This window comes from Crocodylus siamensis, unplaced genomic scaffold (genome assembly GCF_052110815.1).
Source record: "Crocodylus siamensis isolate JL-2025a unplaced genomic scaffold, ASM5211081v1 HiC_scaffold_291, whole genome shotgun sequence".
In the NCBI taxonomy this organism is placed as follows: Eukaryota; Metazoa; Chordata; order Crocodylia; family Crocodylidae; genus Crocodylus; species Crocodylus siamensis.
In genome coordinates this window covers 39,826-55,890 of record NW_028324701.1, presented here as the reverse complement: position 1 = coordinate 55,890, position 16,065 = coordinate 39,826, and the positions used below count along the sequence as shown (strand labels likewise).

The 16,065-nt window shown below is 50.0% G+C and overlaps 2 protein-coding genes across 2 annotated transcripts; both read left to right on the top strand.

The window, feature by feature from the left end:
* Positions 1-407: 407 nt before the first annotated feature.
* Positions 408-1,355, top strand: LOC149851747 (olfactory receptor OR9H1-like). The gene has a single exon (XM_090030421.1). It carries the CDS (start codon positions 408-410, stop codon positions 1,353-1,355), a length of 948 nt encoding a protein of 315 aa, XP_089886547.1.
* Positions 1,356-5,063: 3,708 nt separating this feature from the next.
* On the top strand, positions 5,064-13,645 carry LOC149851746 (mast cell protease 1A-like). The gene is made up of 5 exons (XM_090030423.1): positions 5,064-5,157; positions 9,542-9,695; positions 11,205-11,367; positions 12,108-12,368; positions 13,497-13,645. Exons 1-5 carry the CDS (start codon positions 5,064-5,066, stop codon positions 13,638-13,640), a joined length of 816 nt encoding a protein of 271 aa, XP_089886549.1. The 3' UTR covers positions 13,641-13,645.
* Positions 13,646-16,065: the final 2,420 nt, after the last annotated feature.

Here is a 16,065-nt window from a genome sequence, read left to right as displayed (position 1 = left end):
TTGGAGCATGAAAATAGTCATACCATATCCCCCCGTTCAAACCTCTCAATTTAAAGTATATCCATGTACAGACTGGGAGCCATGTTCCACCAAGGCTGAATAACACTTCATTCCAAAAGTAGACCTGTGAATGACAAGAGACACCAGTAGATTTTGCTAATATTATACCAAGGGCACTTTCCCCAAGTGTTATTATAAGGAGAAATTATATTTAAAAATAGATTCATTGAAGAAAACTCTGATTTTCAGTAGACTTGCTGTAGATTTATTAAGTCGAGGTTTAGGTAAGTTTTGAAGGGCTATGTCACAATAAGCCCAAAGGGACTTGAAGCGTTCTGCAGTCTGTTTAGCCACTTTGCTGTTTCCTTCATCCATACACATCTTTTCCCCCCAGGCAGAGATGAGCGATGCAGTCTACAGGAGAGCAAAACCACACGGCCGTGACAGAATTCATCCTGCTGGGATTCGGGAGTGGTGCTGGCACTCAGGTGCTGCCCTTTGTGGTGTTCCTTGTGATTTACTTGACAACCGTGCTAGGGAACACCATCATGGTTCTCATCATTCGAATCGACCCTCACCTTCACACCCCCATGTATTTCTTCCTCATGAACCTGTCACTCCTAGACCTCTGCTACTCCTCAACCATTGCCCCCAAAGCCATGGCCACCTTCTTACAAAGCAGCAAAACCATTTCCTACAATGGATGTGCTGCACAGTTCTTCTTTTTTTCTGTGTTTGTCGTCATAGAAGCCCTCATCCTGACAGCAATGGCATACGACCGATACATAGCCATCTGCAACCCACTCCTCTATCCTGTCACCATGTCCAAAAGGTTTTGTGTGCAGCTCATTGTTGCCTCCTATATCTGTGGTGGCGCACATTCGCTAGTGGAAACCAGCTTCACCTTTTCACTCAGCTACTGTGGGCCTAAAGAGATCAACCATTTCTTCTGTGATGGTCCCCCGCTACTAAACCTGTCCTGCAGCGATATTTACATCAATAAATTGGTAATGTTTGTTTTATCTGGCTTCATCATAGTGACCACCTCAGGAATCATCCTCATCTCCTACGCCTACATCATCTATGCCATTCTCAGGATTCGTTCAGCCAAGGGCAGGTCCAGGACCTTATCCACCTGCTCCTCCCACATGGTGGCTGTGGCTTTATTCTTTGCAACCGTTTCCTTTATGTATGCCCAGCCAAGTTCAATGTCTTCTCCACATCAGAGCAAGGTGGTGTCTCTGTTTTATACTCTTGTCATCCCCATGTTGAATCCCTTCATCTACAGCCTCAGGAACAAGGATGTGAAAGATGCTTTGAGGCGGACCATAGGTAGAAAAATTATTTCAAAATAAGCCTCTTCTGTGTTTATAGAGCTAAACTACAGTTCAGAGTGATAAAGTGGGAAATAATGAATAATGATTTGCATGCATCTGCACATCTCTCTGCCTAATGTTCATTAGCCTCCAACTCTCCCTCTATATTTATATCTACCTATGTTTTTAGGCCTCTCCTAACAATATGGTGTGTTATTATAAGCATGAGTGTTTCATTATAGTCAGTCACCCCCTTTTTTTAAGTTTTTCTTTTAAATTCTAAATCCTTTCCTTTTTTAAGCACATCTCACCCCAGACTGTGGTGACAAACTTCTTTGAACTTTAAGGAGCATTTGTTTGGTGGCTGGGCTGCCCCTCTTTGTGCTTGTGCAGCACTTGGTGCAGTTGGGTTGGGGTTTGAGCTGGGGCTCCGAGGTACTTGCACGCCAAGAGCAAGCAGCTTCTGCACCATGGTTTTCAACACTGCATTAACCAGAGTGCAGGCCCCTGTCACCCTGATGGTCTGTTCAGAAGGATCAAAAGCTATGTTCTCACACAAAGCTAAAACAGCTCGGGGTTAACCACAGCCACCACCCAATAGCTCTGATGTGGGTAAAGAGCTACTGCTGACAAGCCCATCAGCTCCCAGCAACTCTGAGAAGGCTCAGCCTGATCACATGTTACCCAGCTGTAGGGGGAACACCCCCAGCTGTGGAGGGTCAGTCTTGCCTCCAGCACTTCATCTGGAGCTACTTCAGTGAGGGCGGCTAGGGTCTGGAACCAACTTCCAAGGGAAGTGGTGCTGGCTCCTACCCTGGGGGTCTTTAAGAAGCAGCTTGATGCCTACCTGGCTGGAGTCATTTGAGCCCAGTTTCTCTCCTGCCCAGGCGTGGGGTCGGACTTGAAGATCTGCAAGGTCCCTTCCGACCTGACTTCTATGATCTGAGATCACTGTCCTGCAGGGGCAGATTCCTGCCCCACCCGTGCTCGGGCCCCTGCCCCCACCACCATGATTGCAAATGTCACCCTGAGGTCACCTTCTGGCCATATAACCCCCAGCTCTACAGAGGCCAATGCAGTTTCCTGCAACAATGCAGTTGCTGCTTTTGCTCCCCACAGTCTTCCCCCTTCTCCCTTGGGCTCAGGTGAGTAAGTACAAGGGACCAAGGGTAGTGGGGACTGAGAGTGTACATGAGTCCTGCCTGAGTACATGCTTGGTAGCTAGGGTCTGCAGAGGCTTCAGCAAGGAGATCTAAGCCCTAGAGGGATGCCATTTTAGTTTTAAAATATTGAACAATTGGAGTGTGCAGAAAAGTACAACAGAAGTGGTTTGGGGGCTGGGGAAAGACAAACACAAGTCACTGTGCTGAGTACAGGGGAAGTTAAGTGAACTGTACCGTCCTATGCTGTACAGGTTAAGAAATCCCTGGTAAGAGAGTGCCCCACTGGAGAGCTCTGCAGCGGCATGGAGGTGTGTTGAAATGTCTGGGAGGAATCAGGCAGGAGGGTTGGAGACCCAGGTAGCTCAGGGGATCTATTTTTTCACTTTTTATTCAGTCTGGCAGGAAACTTTTTGAAAATATGATGTTTTTCATAGAAGAGAAGTTGTTTTCTAGCCACGTGTGTGCTGAAGGTCAGATTGGCTGGTCTAATAATCCTTCCTAAGCCTCAGATGTTGAATGCTGGACTTCTGGTGTTTCTGGGTTAAATACCTGAGCTTAGATCTGTGTCAGGGCTGGTAAGAGAAGCGTCTGTTGTCTGAGCTTAAACAGGGCCACAGACTTTAGCACCCAGTCAATACAACTGTAACCCGGGCGGTACTCCAAGAGGTACCCCCTCTCCAATTGGAGGGCTCAGAGCAGGTGCACAAGCGCTGTGGGAGGTGTAGGGACTCTCCTCCCCTATAGAGCAGAGCCAGATCGCCGATGGGGACTTAACCATATACCTGTTAATGAGAGAACAGTACTGGGAACATAACAGGCATAAACCAGGGGGTATAGGGGGACACTACAACGCCCCAAGGGGGCAGGATTTCACAAAGGTTAGATCCTTACAATCATAGACATATTCATCCAGTTAACAAAAGACCGGGTTAACAAAATATAAAACACAAACAGCAGAACAAACAATACTGGTTTGCGAAATATAAAAAGGTACAAAATATAAAATGTCAAATAACAAGGAAATATAGGGTCTGGGTACCTGGAGGGGGAGAAAGCACAATGGCCCCATTTCACTGCAACAAAGATTCCTCCCAGTAACCTCACTTACCACTAGTTACCCCAGCTGGGACTTAAACTTGGATCTCTTAAGCAGTATGTAGAAACTCTATGACATAGCCACCGGTGCTGGTACTGTTTCAAGCTGCTAGGGGTCTTGACCTTCCTGGAGCCCTGGCCTCATATCGAGCTGCTGGGGCTCTGATTGGAGGAACCTCTCAGGTTGCTGCTCAGACCCTTGCTGGAGCTGGGGAGCCTCTCCTGCTGGCCACAGCCTCTTGTAGATGATCCTGGAGCGCAGCAGGGAGCCCTAAAGGGGCTTTTAAAAGGGAAGATCATCAGCAGCTAGTCAGCAAAGGCCCATTCCAAACCCTCCATGGCCCTCCTGAAAATCATGTGCGCGAGCTATAATGGTGAATGTGGTGGGAAGATTTTTGTGGTTGGGCATTGTGGGGTGGGGAGGAAGGGCCAGAAGTGAAAGGGAAGTGGTAGGGCCGAGCTAAGGCTTAATCTTGAAAGAGGGCTGTGACCACCGGGCTTCGATTACCCGCTCTCGGGCAGTTCTGGTCCTGTACGTAGATGTCACGCACCTATGGGGATCCCTTATGTGTTGGAGCAGTTCTCTTTTCCCCGTGTCCCCGACCTCTTTCTTGCCCGCCATGACTTGGTGTTCCTCAGTGTTAAGGGCCAGTTCCCAGTATACTCTGTGGCCCAGGATCCCCCGACGGTCACTTCACAGGGCTCCACCACCCCGTACCCCGGCCTTACGCCACCTTTAGCGCATCCTTTCTCCGTTGGTCCTTGTTCCCCAGCCGTAGAATGATACCCTCTGGTCTGCCTCTAAATGACCATTACCCCAGTTGTGGGGCTCACTTGCAAGCACAACCCATGGACCTCCTCGCCTACTCCCCGTCTACTGCACCTAGCAGGAATTCTCGTGCAAACTCTGGTTTCACCGAGACCCCATTAACCTTACTTTATAAGGGCACTGCCCCAGCTCTGCTCCTTCAGCCAGGGTTACCCAATAACTTAACTTTGAAAGGAAAAGGTAACTGCTCAGCTACTCTACTTGCTGAGCAGCCTATTCTACACCCGTTTGGCTCCCTCCTGGCCTGTCCTTGGCCCTTTGCTTTCTTGGCCCTTCCTCCGGCTCACTGCCTTGGAACTTGGTGGCGATGCCTGCCCCGGCTGTACCCCTTTAGGGCTCTCCTGGAGTCTCTCCTGCCTGGTGCGGCCGCTTCTGTCTGCCATAGCCCCGGTACCCCACCTGTGGGTCACGCTGCCCTCCGGGCTTTGATCCGGCGCATCCTCCAGTGCCGTGTCTTCAACACCCATGCTGCCCGGGGTTGCTCCTAGCTGCAGGGTCCGTCCTCGCTCCGTCAGAGCCCCTGCCGGCTCTCTTGCCACCGTGCTAGCCACCGCTGCTTCCCCTGTCGGCGGGGCTTGGCGTTTCCCCTCGCTGGAGCCATCCGCCCCTTTTCCAGCTGCAGCCGTCGTTTTTAGCCCTGCTGGCCGGCGTTCCTCCATGATGTCACCAGCTGGGCGTAATCCGATAAACGCGCAGCTAACGAGCCACACGGGCTCCTCCTTCTGCCTCGTGTGCCTCTCGTCGGGAGCTGCAGGTGAGTCCTGTTTATTACTCGGCTCCCCGGGACAAGGGAGATATTTTGAAGAGATGCCCAATCCCTACAACAATGAATGAGAACTTGATTTTCTTTTAATGATCAACACCACACGTTTTATAGTTATTTTTACTTAATTGGCCATTAACACTAATATGTTCACATTTTTGAATAAAGCAACCCATTTATTTGGCTACCTAACTTTAAAATTTTTTTTTCTCTTTCTTTAATTTTTTTTACCTACTTACCTACCTACCTAACAGAATACTGCCTTCCAGAGAGGAATATGGAAAAGGCATAATAAAGGTTTAGCTTGACGAATATTCTTTAAGCAAAAAAAAAATATTTTTGACTAAAAATATAATTTTTAGTAAATTGATATTATTTACAAAGGAAAAAAATCTATTTTTCAATAAAAGCAGAAATTGAAAGTTAGCCTTTGGGAAATTCTATTATTTGCCTTTTTCTCTCCCTCCCCCACTCATGTTTTTAGTGGTACAACAGAAAAAGATTTTTAAAAAAATGGAAGAAAAGAAGTCGTGAGCTTGAGAGAAAAGGTCTTTTATTTATTTTTTTTTAAAAAGAAGGAAAAAAATAAATATACCTGAAAAATAGAAGGTGAAAATTTGTAGCATAAATTTCACAAAACTCTTCCTGAGAACTGAAGAATCAGTGTGTCTGACTTTTTTGCCCCGTTCTATTTAACTTTTGCTGATCTGGAATCCTAATTCTCCTATATCAACCCAAATCTTCTCATTTCTAAGCTTTCAAGTGACTCAGTGGCAGGTTTTCTCCTCTGCTGGTTTCAGTGAAGACCCCTGGCCTTTACAATACAGCTCCATTCAGCCCGATGGACAGAAGTGGAGCAAGGGACCAAATCCTGCTTGAACTGGGTCAAAGAAGCGTGCATGGAAGGAGCCCAGGTGGCCTGGACCATCCCCAAGGTTGGCTGGGAGCTCTGATCCCACCCCTTGCACTCTGGCCCTGCCCTGCCCTCACCTGCCATTCCTGCAGCCATGTTGGGGCCTCGCAGCATATCAGTAACCTGAAGCAAAACCCCAGCACACCCAAGGGCACTCGGTGCCTTTCCCCACGCGCTCCCCAGGCCCCTCCGCAGTTCTGCTGCTCCCCCCGGCTCAGGCCCTCCCGGGCCTGCTCGCAGCTCTCCAGTCCCTGCATTGCCTCTCCGCTCAGCCCGGGGCTCCTTCAGCGAGCGCAGCCAGGGCTGTTCACCACTTCCCTGTGCTGCTCCCAGTGAGCCCCTTCCTCCAGCTCTCTGCCCAAGGGCAGGCTTACTTAGCTCCTGACTTCTCCTTCTCATCCCCTGGCCTGGGAGCCTCTCAGCAGGCCACAGGCATCTTCCTGTTAGAAATATTATTAAAAATGCATTATGAATAGTGTTGTTAGAACAGCACAGCTGCCAGCTCTCCCTGGTGGGAGGGGGAGGTGGAGGAGAAGCTACTAAGGGATCTTTGTATTAAAGGCATCACTCTCTTTGTTTTGCAAATTTACTACCTCTTTGTTACACTAAATCACCCTCCCTTTCATGCTTTCCTCATTTTCTTGGGTAAATAAGAGTAATTGCAATTTTTTTGGTAATGATCCTGTCCTTAAAGACAGGGAAGGTTTAAACTTTTGGTAACCTAAAGAGCTTTCTGAGCAGGCATAATTAGCTAATGCATATAAGCCTATCCGCCCCGCATACTTAAATAGTTAATTATAATGCACATGCAACGGATGACGTGATGTCATTTCATATATGTTTGTATGAACCGGAAATGAGTTGTAAGAGTTCCTGCTTCTGCACACGTGCTCAGGAGAGAGGGGATAAAGCCTGCTGAGAAGTTGTCACCGGGGGCAGAGTGTGGTCTTTTGTCTTCGCTCTGACCCTATTTGCAAATATACCTTTTGTGTTACTAACAATGTGTGCCTAAAGGATTATTATTCATGAGCCTCCAAAGAAACGAACCATGATTTTTATATCATTCCCTTGCTCTCCTCAGCAGGCTGTTACCTAATGAGCTGCAGCTGCTTATTATCTGGGTCTGCAGGTTTCTCCCTCTGCTGCCCAGCCCTGCTCTCAGTAACAGGCTTGGCTTTCCTCAGGGACCTCACCATGCTGGGTGCAGCACCCCATGAAATCGCCCTGTGAGCTCTTGGGGTGCAGCTATGGCTCCTGTCACACCATCCCTTCCCCCGCTGACCTGGCACGGCTGTAGTGACTGCCCCATTGCCTTGTGCTCCCTCTACTCAGTGCAGGAAGCCCCATGGTGTTGCTCTGATCATTTTCTTCTCTCCAGGGAAATCCCTCACTTCACCTGAGATGTGGGCTGCACATACTGCCCCATTGACTTGTGCTCCTTCTAGTCAGTGCAGGGAGCCCCATGGTGTTGCCCCAATCCAGTCACCTTATCATGTGGTGACACAGCAGTTGTCGTATTACCATTACCACCATGAGCTCACAGTCCTGCTGGCGTGACTTCAGGTATGGCCCCAAATGTAACCCAGTTCTGCAGGCTTCACTGAGCATAATACCTTTGCCTCTAGTACCTGATGGTGCCGCTGGTCAGACCTATATCCCAGTAGCCTGCTCCTGGGGCCTCCCAATCCTGATGGTGCTGCTCCTGTCGCCTCTTCCCTCCAGCATTGCAGGCACTGCTTCCCCAGTCACATCACCTATTCTCTAGAGACCCTGCAATGCTGGAAGTACAACATGCACAACATGGCCCTGTATCCCGGGACCTGAGTGTCTTACGAGAGTGACATCGCTCCACCCCGAGTGGCTTCACATCCTTCATGTACCATCCCAGCACCTTCATATGCCTGCAAGTGCTGTAAGGCAATGCTACGTGCTGTTGCCAGGGTTGCTTATTTGTAAGAGGTCTGGGCCTAAGCTGCAGAAATGTGGCTAAGGCAGAAAGACTGCGGAAGCTTGAACCTTTGTAGATGTGGCAGCCAGCCTGGTCAGCAAAGCAAAGTAGGACATTTATGTGTTTCATTAGACACAGTCAAGCTTGTCATAGCCTTGCAGGGGCTTGAATGGCCAAGCCCTCATAAAAATAATTAACAACCACTAAGCAGAAGTCTCTGGGTTGTGCTGTGGTGGTCCCTTTTAACCTGAAGTGGCGTGGCTATGCGCAGATCTCAAGACTGAGGTACTGAATATCATGTGATAGGCCCTTGTATGAGCACAGTGCTGGGCGTTCTCACAGCTTTGGTAAATGGGAACCCCAGGTCTGTCCTTTCAGCTGCCTTGTATGGGCCATATCTTCAGCTGGTGTAAATTGTTCTGGCCTCCCAGAGGGCTATGTGTGATTTACACCAAAGGGGGATCTAACCCAGATGACTCCAATTCACACCAGTGAGGACTTTAAGCCCAGGGCAGTGAGACCAGCTGGCTTAACTGGTAGGAACTGAACACATTGCCCTTTGATTTTCAACAGGCCATTTCTGAAAATCCTGCTGTCACAGATGCCTTGAGACAGTGACGTCTGTCTGAGCTCCAGTGTGTGGCCCCAGTTCTCACTAGATACTGAGATGAGTCTGTGTTAACCACAGACCCTGCTGCACTAGCACTGAGCTGGGGAGAGAGCTAAGCGAGTTGTGTTGGCTATTAAGTCACGTTTCCCCCATCTGAGCTCTGGATGTGCAGAGGATGTGGGTATGGGCAGTGACAAACACTGCAGAGTACCAGGCTGATGCAGCCCACGGAAAGGAGAATGAGGTATGCATGGCAGCATACAGCCCCAGCACAATACATCCCCAGGTGCTGAGCATCCCCTCATGTTGCTAAGCCATGTGGGAAGGATGACTTGGGAGGATGTGGTCTTTACTCCCCATCTCCACAGAGAAAGGTTTCCAGTAACAGAGAGGGCTGTACCCAGGCCTGGTGTGTGGGGATGTCACATGGAGGTTTTCTGTCCCACCACAGCCTGCTCTTTATAATCTCCCCAAGCAGTGGCATTGTGACCTTTCTGAGTCGGGCTCCAGTGATGCTTCTGCTCCTGCTTCTCGTGAGCTCGCTCCTGCCCAGTGGGGCTCTGGCTGGTGAGTACAGAGAAGGGTGAGGGGTTTTCCCCCAGACCCACAGGGAGATGAGCCCATTCTCTTCAAGGCGCTGCACAGGGAGTTGGATTTATACTTCAGTGCCTGGGACTTGGAGCTCATAAGGGATGAGCGGGCTGTGTGTGGGGGCATGAGCTTCTCAGGGGGTGGGGACCTAGAGGAACATTTCCAGGGGCTCAGCTCAGGGGCAGGATTTGGGGCTGTTGCCAGGGACAAGGAGCTCTGACCAGCCAGAGCTGTGGTCAGAGAGATTTAGGGAGGTAGGAGATTGTGGACTTCTATCTCCTGACTTTGTGTCTCTGGGATGGGGGATTCCCAGGGGAAATCATCGGTGGACGGGAAGCCAAGCCTCACTCAAGACCATACATGGCCTTTGTGAAGATAGTTACCTGGCCAGGGGATGTTTTCGAGTGTGGAGGGTTCCTGGTGCGAGAGGATTTTGTCTTGACAGCCGCACACTGCATTCCCGAAGGGTGAGATCCCCTCTGTGCTCCCTGGCAGCAGCTGGACCTGTCTGCAAGGCCAGGGTCCTTCCTGCTCTGAATCTGGGTTGGGAAATGAGTCCAGCAGTCCCCTGTCCCTGTGCTTGGGGACTGAGAGCACTGCAGAGCTGTCACACTCTGCACGTACTTGGCTGCAATGTCACCTTCTTCCTCCATCCCTGGCCTCTGCATGGGATCCAGAGGGGCCACCTGGGCATGGGTGTGGATGCCTGGCTGCTTGGGGACGAGCTGATCCTTCCCTGACTTTCCTGGTGGTGGCGGGCCATTGTTGGAAATGGACTGCCCCAGGCAGGGTAGTTTCTTGCCTCCCAGCGAAGGAGATGGGTTTCTTCCCCTACCCACACAGAGAATGGGGCCTCCATCAATCCCAATACTGCACTGACCCCGAGTGAGAGCAGGGGACCTGTAAGAGGACACCTTTGAGGCTGACCCTGACAGCCTGGGCAGCCCCATGTGACCTGCTTGGCCCACACTGGCTGCCTGCAGGATCACCTGCTTGTCTCACCTGCCAGGGCATTGAGGGATGAGTTGGGGAGACTGCCCTCAGAGATTCACCTGGGCTCCTCAGGCTCAGGGAGCAGGGCTCCTCCTCTTGTGCTCAGTCCTAGCTGAGAGTGTCTCATTTATCTGGCCTTTGGGCTCTAGGCCCTGTCACCACGTACTGGCAAGTTCAGTAGGTGCCTTGAGGTCACTCAGGGAGCCCATGGTCGAGCCAGGGCTTCATCCTAAATCTTTTAAAGGTCCATTCTGGTATCAGAGCCACACACTGTTGTGCTCCAGCCTGTTAGGGGAGAGGTTCACAAGTGCCCAAGCGCTTTAGAAGCCTAAATTATACTGAAGGTGATGGGAAGCTGTTCTCCAAGTCACTTAGGTGACATGGGAGGGTGGGGGACGAAGAGGGCAGGAGAATGACTAAGACTTGGAATAACGCGGGAGAGAGAGAATCTGCCTCTCCTGAAGAAGGGCGGGTGCAAGGACGATCCCATCCCAGCAAGAGGCCTCTGTTCTCAGTCAGTGTCTGGGCCTCCATATTTCTAGAGACTTGGAGAGCTTCAGCTTTAAACATAAGACACAGGCCTGGTGATCTCCTAGGTGGTGCAGACCATCCTCTACCCTTCCCTAGGTGATGCAGACCATCCTCCACCTTTCCCAAACTGCTCAAGCTCTCTTAAAGCTACTTTGGCCCTTTTCCTACTCTTCCCTCTGCCTCAGTTTCTTCATGGCTGAGCTCTGACTCTGAGCCCAGTGCATCTTTCCTGAAATATCAGTAAAAACAACCCAGAAGTGGGGAATTCTGTGTAATGCAATGATGCCAAGAGCCAGGGTTTTGTAGAAAAATGTGGACTCTCAGGAGAATTGTAATAAAATGTCAGGAGTTAGGGGTGGAGCTAGGGGGCAGCCCGGAATAAAGCCAGAGAAAAGTAAATATAACCCTTGGGATTCAGTATCCTTCTTCAACTCAGTCTTTTACCATTTCAGCCAGTCTGGCCCCCAAAGATGGGAAAACAATGCAAGTGTCATGCTTGGAGCCCATGACCGCAGCAAGACGGAGAAGAATAGGCAGGAAATTGCAGTGCGACGCATGATTCCTCATGAGGATTACAATGGAAAAACATTAAAAAATGACATCATGCTGCTCCAGGTACTGTCCATAACGAGAGGGTGCCGGGCAAGGGCTGTGCTCCTCTGCACACAGCAGCCGTGGAGCTCCCTCTCTACTGCAGGGGAGAGCTGGGGTCTGGTGGCTAAGGCACCTGTCCCAGGAGCTGTGACTTGTGTTTTCTACCCCTGCTCTAGAAGGGGAGTGAGTAATAGTAATGGTTAGAACAGGAACCTGGCAGTGTGGATCTATAAGTGCTCTTTCCATCTATAAGAAAGAAAAGGGATAGTGAGGGCCTCTTGCTTTATGCCTGAGTCTGGAAAGAGACAAGACGACTGGGGAATAGGGTACATCTGCTTGTGCTTATGAGCACTTCCTGTGGGTTTGGGGGTTTAGTGTATGCCAGCTGGAGCATGTGGGTGCGCGTGCTCATAAGTGTCCCAGCAAGGATATGTCAGAGTTGCAGGGTCGACCTGCCATTAGACCAGGCAGAGGGATTTGGGGACCACAACTCCTGGATTCCAATCCTGGCTCTGTTCCTGGCTCCCTCTGGGCTGACTTTGTGCAAGTCCTTCCTCCACTATCTGCCATAGCTGCACAGGGACTTTTATAGCCCCTCTTCCCAAGGTCCATTAATAAGGCTGAACAAACTCTGAAACTTTTGGAGAAAGTGAGCCAGCAAAGGGCAAAATGTCACCAGGAGTCTCTTTCTAGCTGCAATTACCACCAATCAGAGGGCATAATATACCTCTTTCCTCTTCCCTCTGTCCTCCTTATGGAAGTTGGCACAGAGAGCTACAATAACCAAGACCGTGAAGCCGATTTGTCTGCCTCAAGCTAATGCTGTGCTGAAACCAGGGACCAAATGCAGCGTGGCTGGCTGGGGACGTACTAAAGTATTCAGTTCCCAGACATCCAACAAGCTCCAAGAGGTGGACTTGAAGGTGGCTGACGAGAAGCAGTGTAAGCAGTTAGTTCGCTCTTTCAACTCCACTTCGATGATCTGCACGGGGCACAGAGGAGACAAGAAGTCACCCTTCAAGGTAATTCTCTTGTTTCTTACCCTGCTTCTTATAATGCAGTTCCCTCTCATACCATACTGATCTCGGTACTGAACTATAAATTTCTAAGCATGGGATGAAGTCATGTAGCAGCCTGACCTGTTACACCCACAGGGGAAGACATGAAATGAATGCAGCGCACCCCCCCCCGCTCCTGCTATGCTGAGTTTGGTACTGAAATACTGACTGCCAAACATGGCATGAAGTCATTTAACAGCCTGACCTGTTACACCCAGATGGGAAGGCGTGAAACAAACACATTATGTGCTAAACTTGAGACTGATACTACAAAGTACTGTATGTGGGTGCCAACAGCAACTGCAGTTGCAGCAAAGTCAATTTTGACTAGAGATCAGGAAAATCATTTCACTGTTAGAGCAGTGAGGAACAGACGCCTTGGGAAGATGCGGCCTCTGTCACTGGAGGTGTTCAAGAAGTGGTTGGACAGCCACTGCCTGGGCATGATCTAGGTGTAGCTGTGCCTATGCTTTACTGCAGGTGGTTCCCCTGCTTTGGGGTTTTGCTGGTTGCAACATGGGATTACAAAGGATTTTTTTGTCCAGTCCTGCTGCTACAGTTGCCCAGGGAGTTTCTAAGCCATCCTTAGGGGCTTTGGCTTTTGGCTGCAGCCAAGGCTGGGGACTTTGACTGGGCTGTGCCAATGCTTCTGCTGGGACTTCAACCCAGGGGGTCCTGGCTAGAGGGCCTTCCCCTCCAAGCGGGGTCAGACTAATGCCACATCTGGGCTCAGGAAGGAATTTTACCCCAGGGTCAGATTGGTATGGACTGGGGGTGTTTTTTTCTTTCCTCTGTAGTGGGGGCATGGCTCTCTGCCTGGGATCTCTCAAGCACATTTTAACAAAAGCAGGACCTTGACCACCGTGGTCCCCCAGCTTTATCTGTGACAGGTTGGGGTGTAAGGTCTTGTGTTGAGTTAGGGCTGACTGTGTCTTTGTGCTAAGAGGTTAGACAGTGGATATGTGTAGGATGGTTTGGAGAGGGATGATCCTGCCTCAGGCAGGGGTTGAACTAGGTGACCTCAGAGGTCCCAACCAGCCTGACTTCTCTACAATTTTACAACTCTATGATTCCTTTCTCTTCTTTTTGCAGGGCGATTCCGGGGGGCCTCTGGTGTGCAACGGCATAGCCCAGGGTATTGTGTCCTTTTCAGTGGCCTGCGTCCTGCCTCCTACTGTCTATACGCGTGTCTCAGCCTACATCGATTGGATAGAGGAGACCATGGGCCAGGAATAGCTTTGCAGAGGTAACAGAGGGAGGCTGGTTGTTAGCTGCTGTGTTGCTCCACTTCATTCAGGGCCTTGGGATGTTCCTCTCAGAGCTGGGGGTCTCAGCTCTGTCCTGAGTGTGTCAAAATGTTCCCTGACACTTGCCATCATTACATCTCAACAGGATGGGGATACCCTGAGCTAGCTTTCTTCTCTGCCCATTTGAGGGGAAAGACCCAACTTCCCATTCCCTGAGCATCTCAATACAACTGATTTCTCCTCAATATAGGGCTAGATTCCAGCCAGCCACGCAGAGATGAAGTCCCTGTACCCCATTACCCAACTATCCTAAAGTAGCCAGACCCTTTCCTCTGGCTGCATTGAAGCTGGTGCCCTCCAGAGACAAAAGGTTCCAGGTGCCATTTGCTCCACTTTAGCCTCTTCATTTCTAGTATGAAAACCTTTCCTTGAAATGCAGCAGCGAAATCCTGCAACATGCTCTTCTCTGCAGTAACTGGCATACAATGAGTAGTTCTAAGCAGCAGTTCTTGCAGGTGCCTCAAGTCCTGTTTGTTTCACAAAGTCACGTTGCTCTAGGTATGGAGATCCATTTCTCAGTTTGGACCCCCACCATCCTCTGGACCCAGCCAGGTATGAGCACTCCCATACCTTTTCCCTTGCTCGCTCACTGGTCTTGTGTAGTGATAATTCATGGGAAGCCCCAGACTGGATCAGGGCTAAGGTCCAGCTATTGCAGGGTCCTGGGTCTAGCACTGCAGCACCAGTTGCAGGAGCTATGATCACTGCTTCTTCACATTAAGCGCTCCAAGATTGTGGACTGCTGGAGCTATTGGCAGCACATTTAGAGGAGATGTCTGGGGAGAAGGGATAAGTTGGGAGTGGAAGAAAATCTCAGCTGAGGAAGACCATTGAGGGGAATCTAGTTTTATCCCTTCTGGGTCACAGAGTAGTCTCCCAAGGTACAATGCATTGTGGGAGAATGTATGGTGCTATTATTGCATTATTACACAGACCCAGAGACAATCCCTTCACAAAATGTGTGGGTGGGGAAAGGAGCAGAGGGAGGGGAAGGGACTTGCCCAAGATCAGCCCACTGGTCAGCAGCAGAGTGGTGAGTCCAAGCTGGATGTCCGCCATTGTAATGTAGTGCCTAGGTCATGGGACTATCCTGCCTCACACAACAGTGGCGTACCTGGGAAGCTGGGACAGTGCATGTTCTTGTGACAGAGAAGGATGGTGGGGGGAAATCCCTGTACATCCTGGGCTGCGTTCTGGTTAGGTGCTTTTTTATATAGCATCAAACTCTCACAATGGAGTGGTTCTTGTCTGGTCTGGTCTATTCTCTTCTGCAACAACTCTAGTACAGTCTCCCTGCTGTGCCTATCACCATGATTTCTGTGCTCCTCAAGATCATTTCTGTCTGGGTTGGTGTTTCTACCACCTGGTCTCAAATCAGTGAGGGCAGAATTGCCCCAACATATACACTTCAGTGCAGGCCCCTGGCAAAAGAAGGGTGCTGGGCTGAGTCGGCTACTGCCCCAATGCCTTATTCTCTCTTTGGTTAATGCATGGAGCCTCATTGTGTTGCCCCAATCCAGTCATCTCACGCGTGGTGGCACAGCCATTGTCGTATTACCATTACCCCTGTGAGCTCACAATCCCGCTGGCACGACTTCAGGTATGGCCCCAAATACATCACACTGACCCACCGACCACCCAGTGCTGCAGGCTTCACACTCAGCACAATGCCTTTACCTTTAGTGCCTCCTGGTGCTGCCGGTCAGACCTATATCCCATCATCCCTCCCCTGGGGCCTCACAATCCTGATGGCGCTGCTCCTACCACCCCTCTCCTCCAGGATTGCTGCCACCACTTCCCCAGTCACATTGCCTGTCCTCTACTGAGCTTGCAGTGCTGGAAGTATAATATGCACCGCATGGCCCTTCATCCAGGGACCTCAGAGTCGTACCAGAGTCACAGCACTCCACCCCAAGTGGCTTTACATAGTTCATGTGCCATCCCAGCACCTTCATACTTATGCAAGTGATGCCAGGCTTGCTCATTGTCAAGAGGTCTATGCCTCAGCTGCAGAGATGCAGCTAAAGCAGAAAGACCCCAGAACGATGAACCTTTGCAAATGTGACAGCTAGCTTGGTCAGGAAAATGGAGAAGGGCATTTGCATGTTTAACTAGACACAATCAAGCAGAGCACAAGGCCAAAAAACCCCCACTATAAGGAGGAATCATACTTCATATAATCCAAATAGTCTATATCATAGCTTCATCTTAAAATAATTAGATTAATGTAATGAAATGTACTGAATGTTACATTGCTACAATTAAATGCTTAGAGAAGTTGTAAAAACAAAGCTGCCTTATCAGACCATGAATGAAGGTGGAGGAATAACACACCAGTGTGAAGAAACATTTGG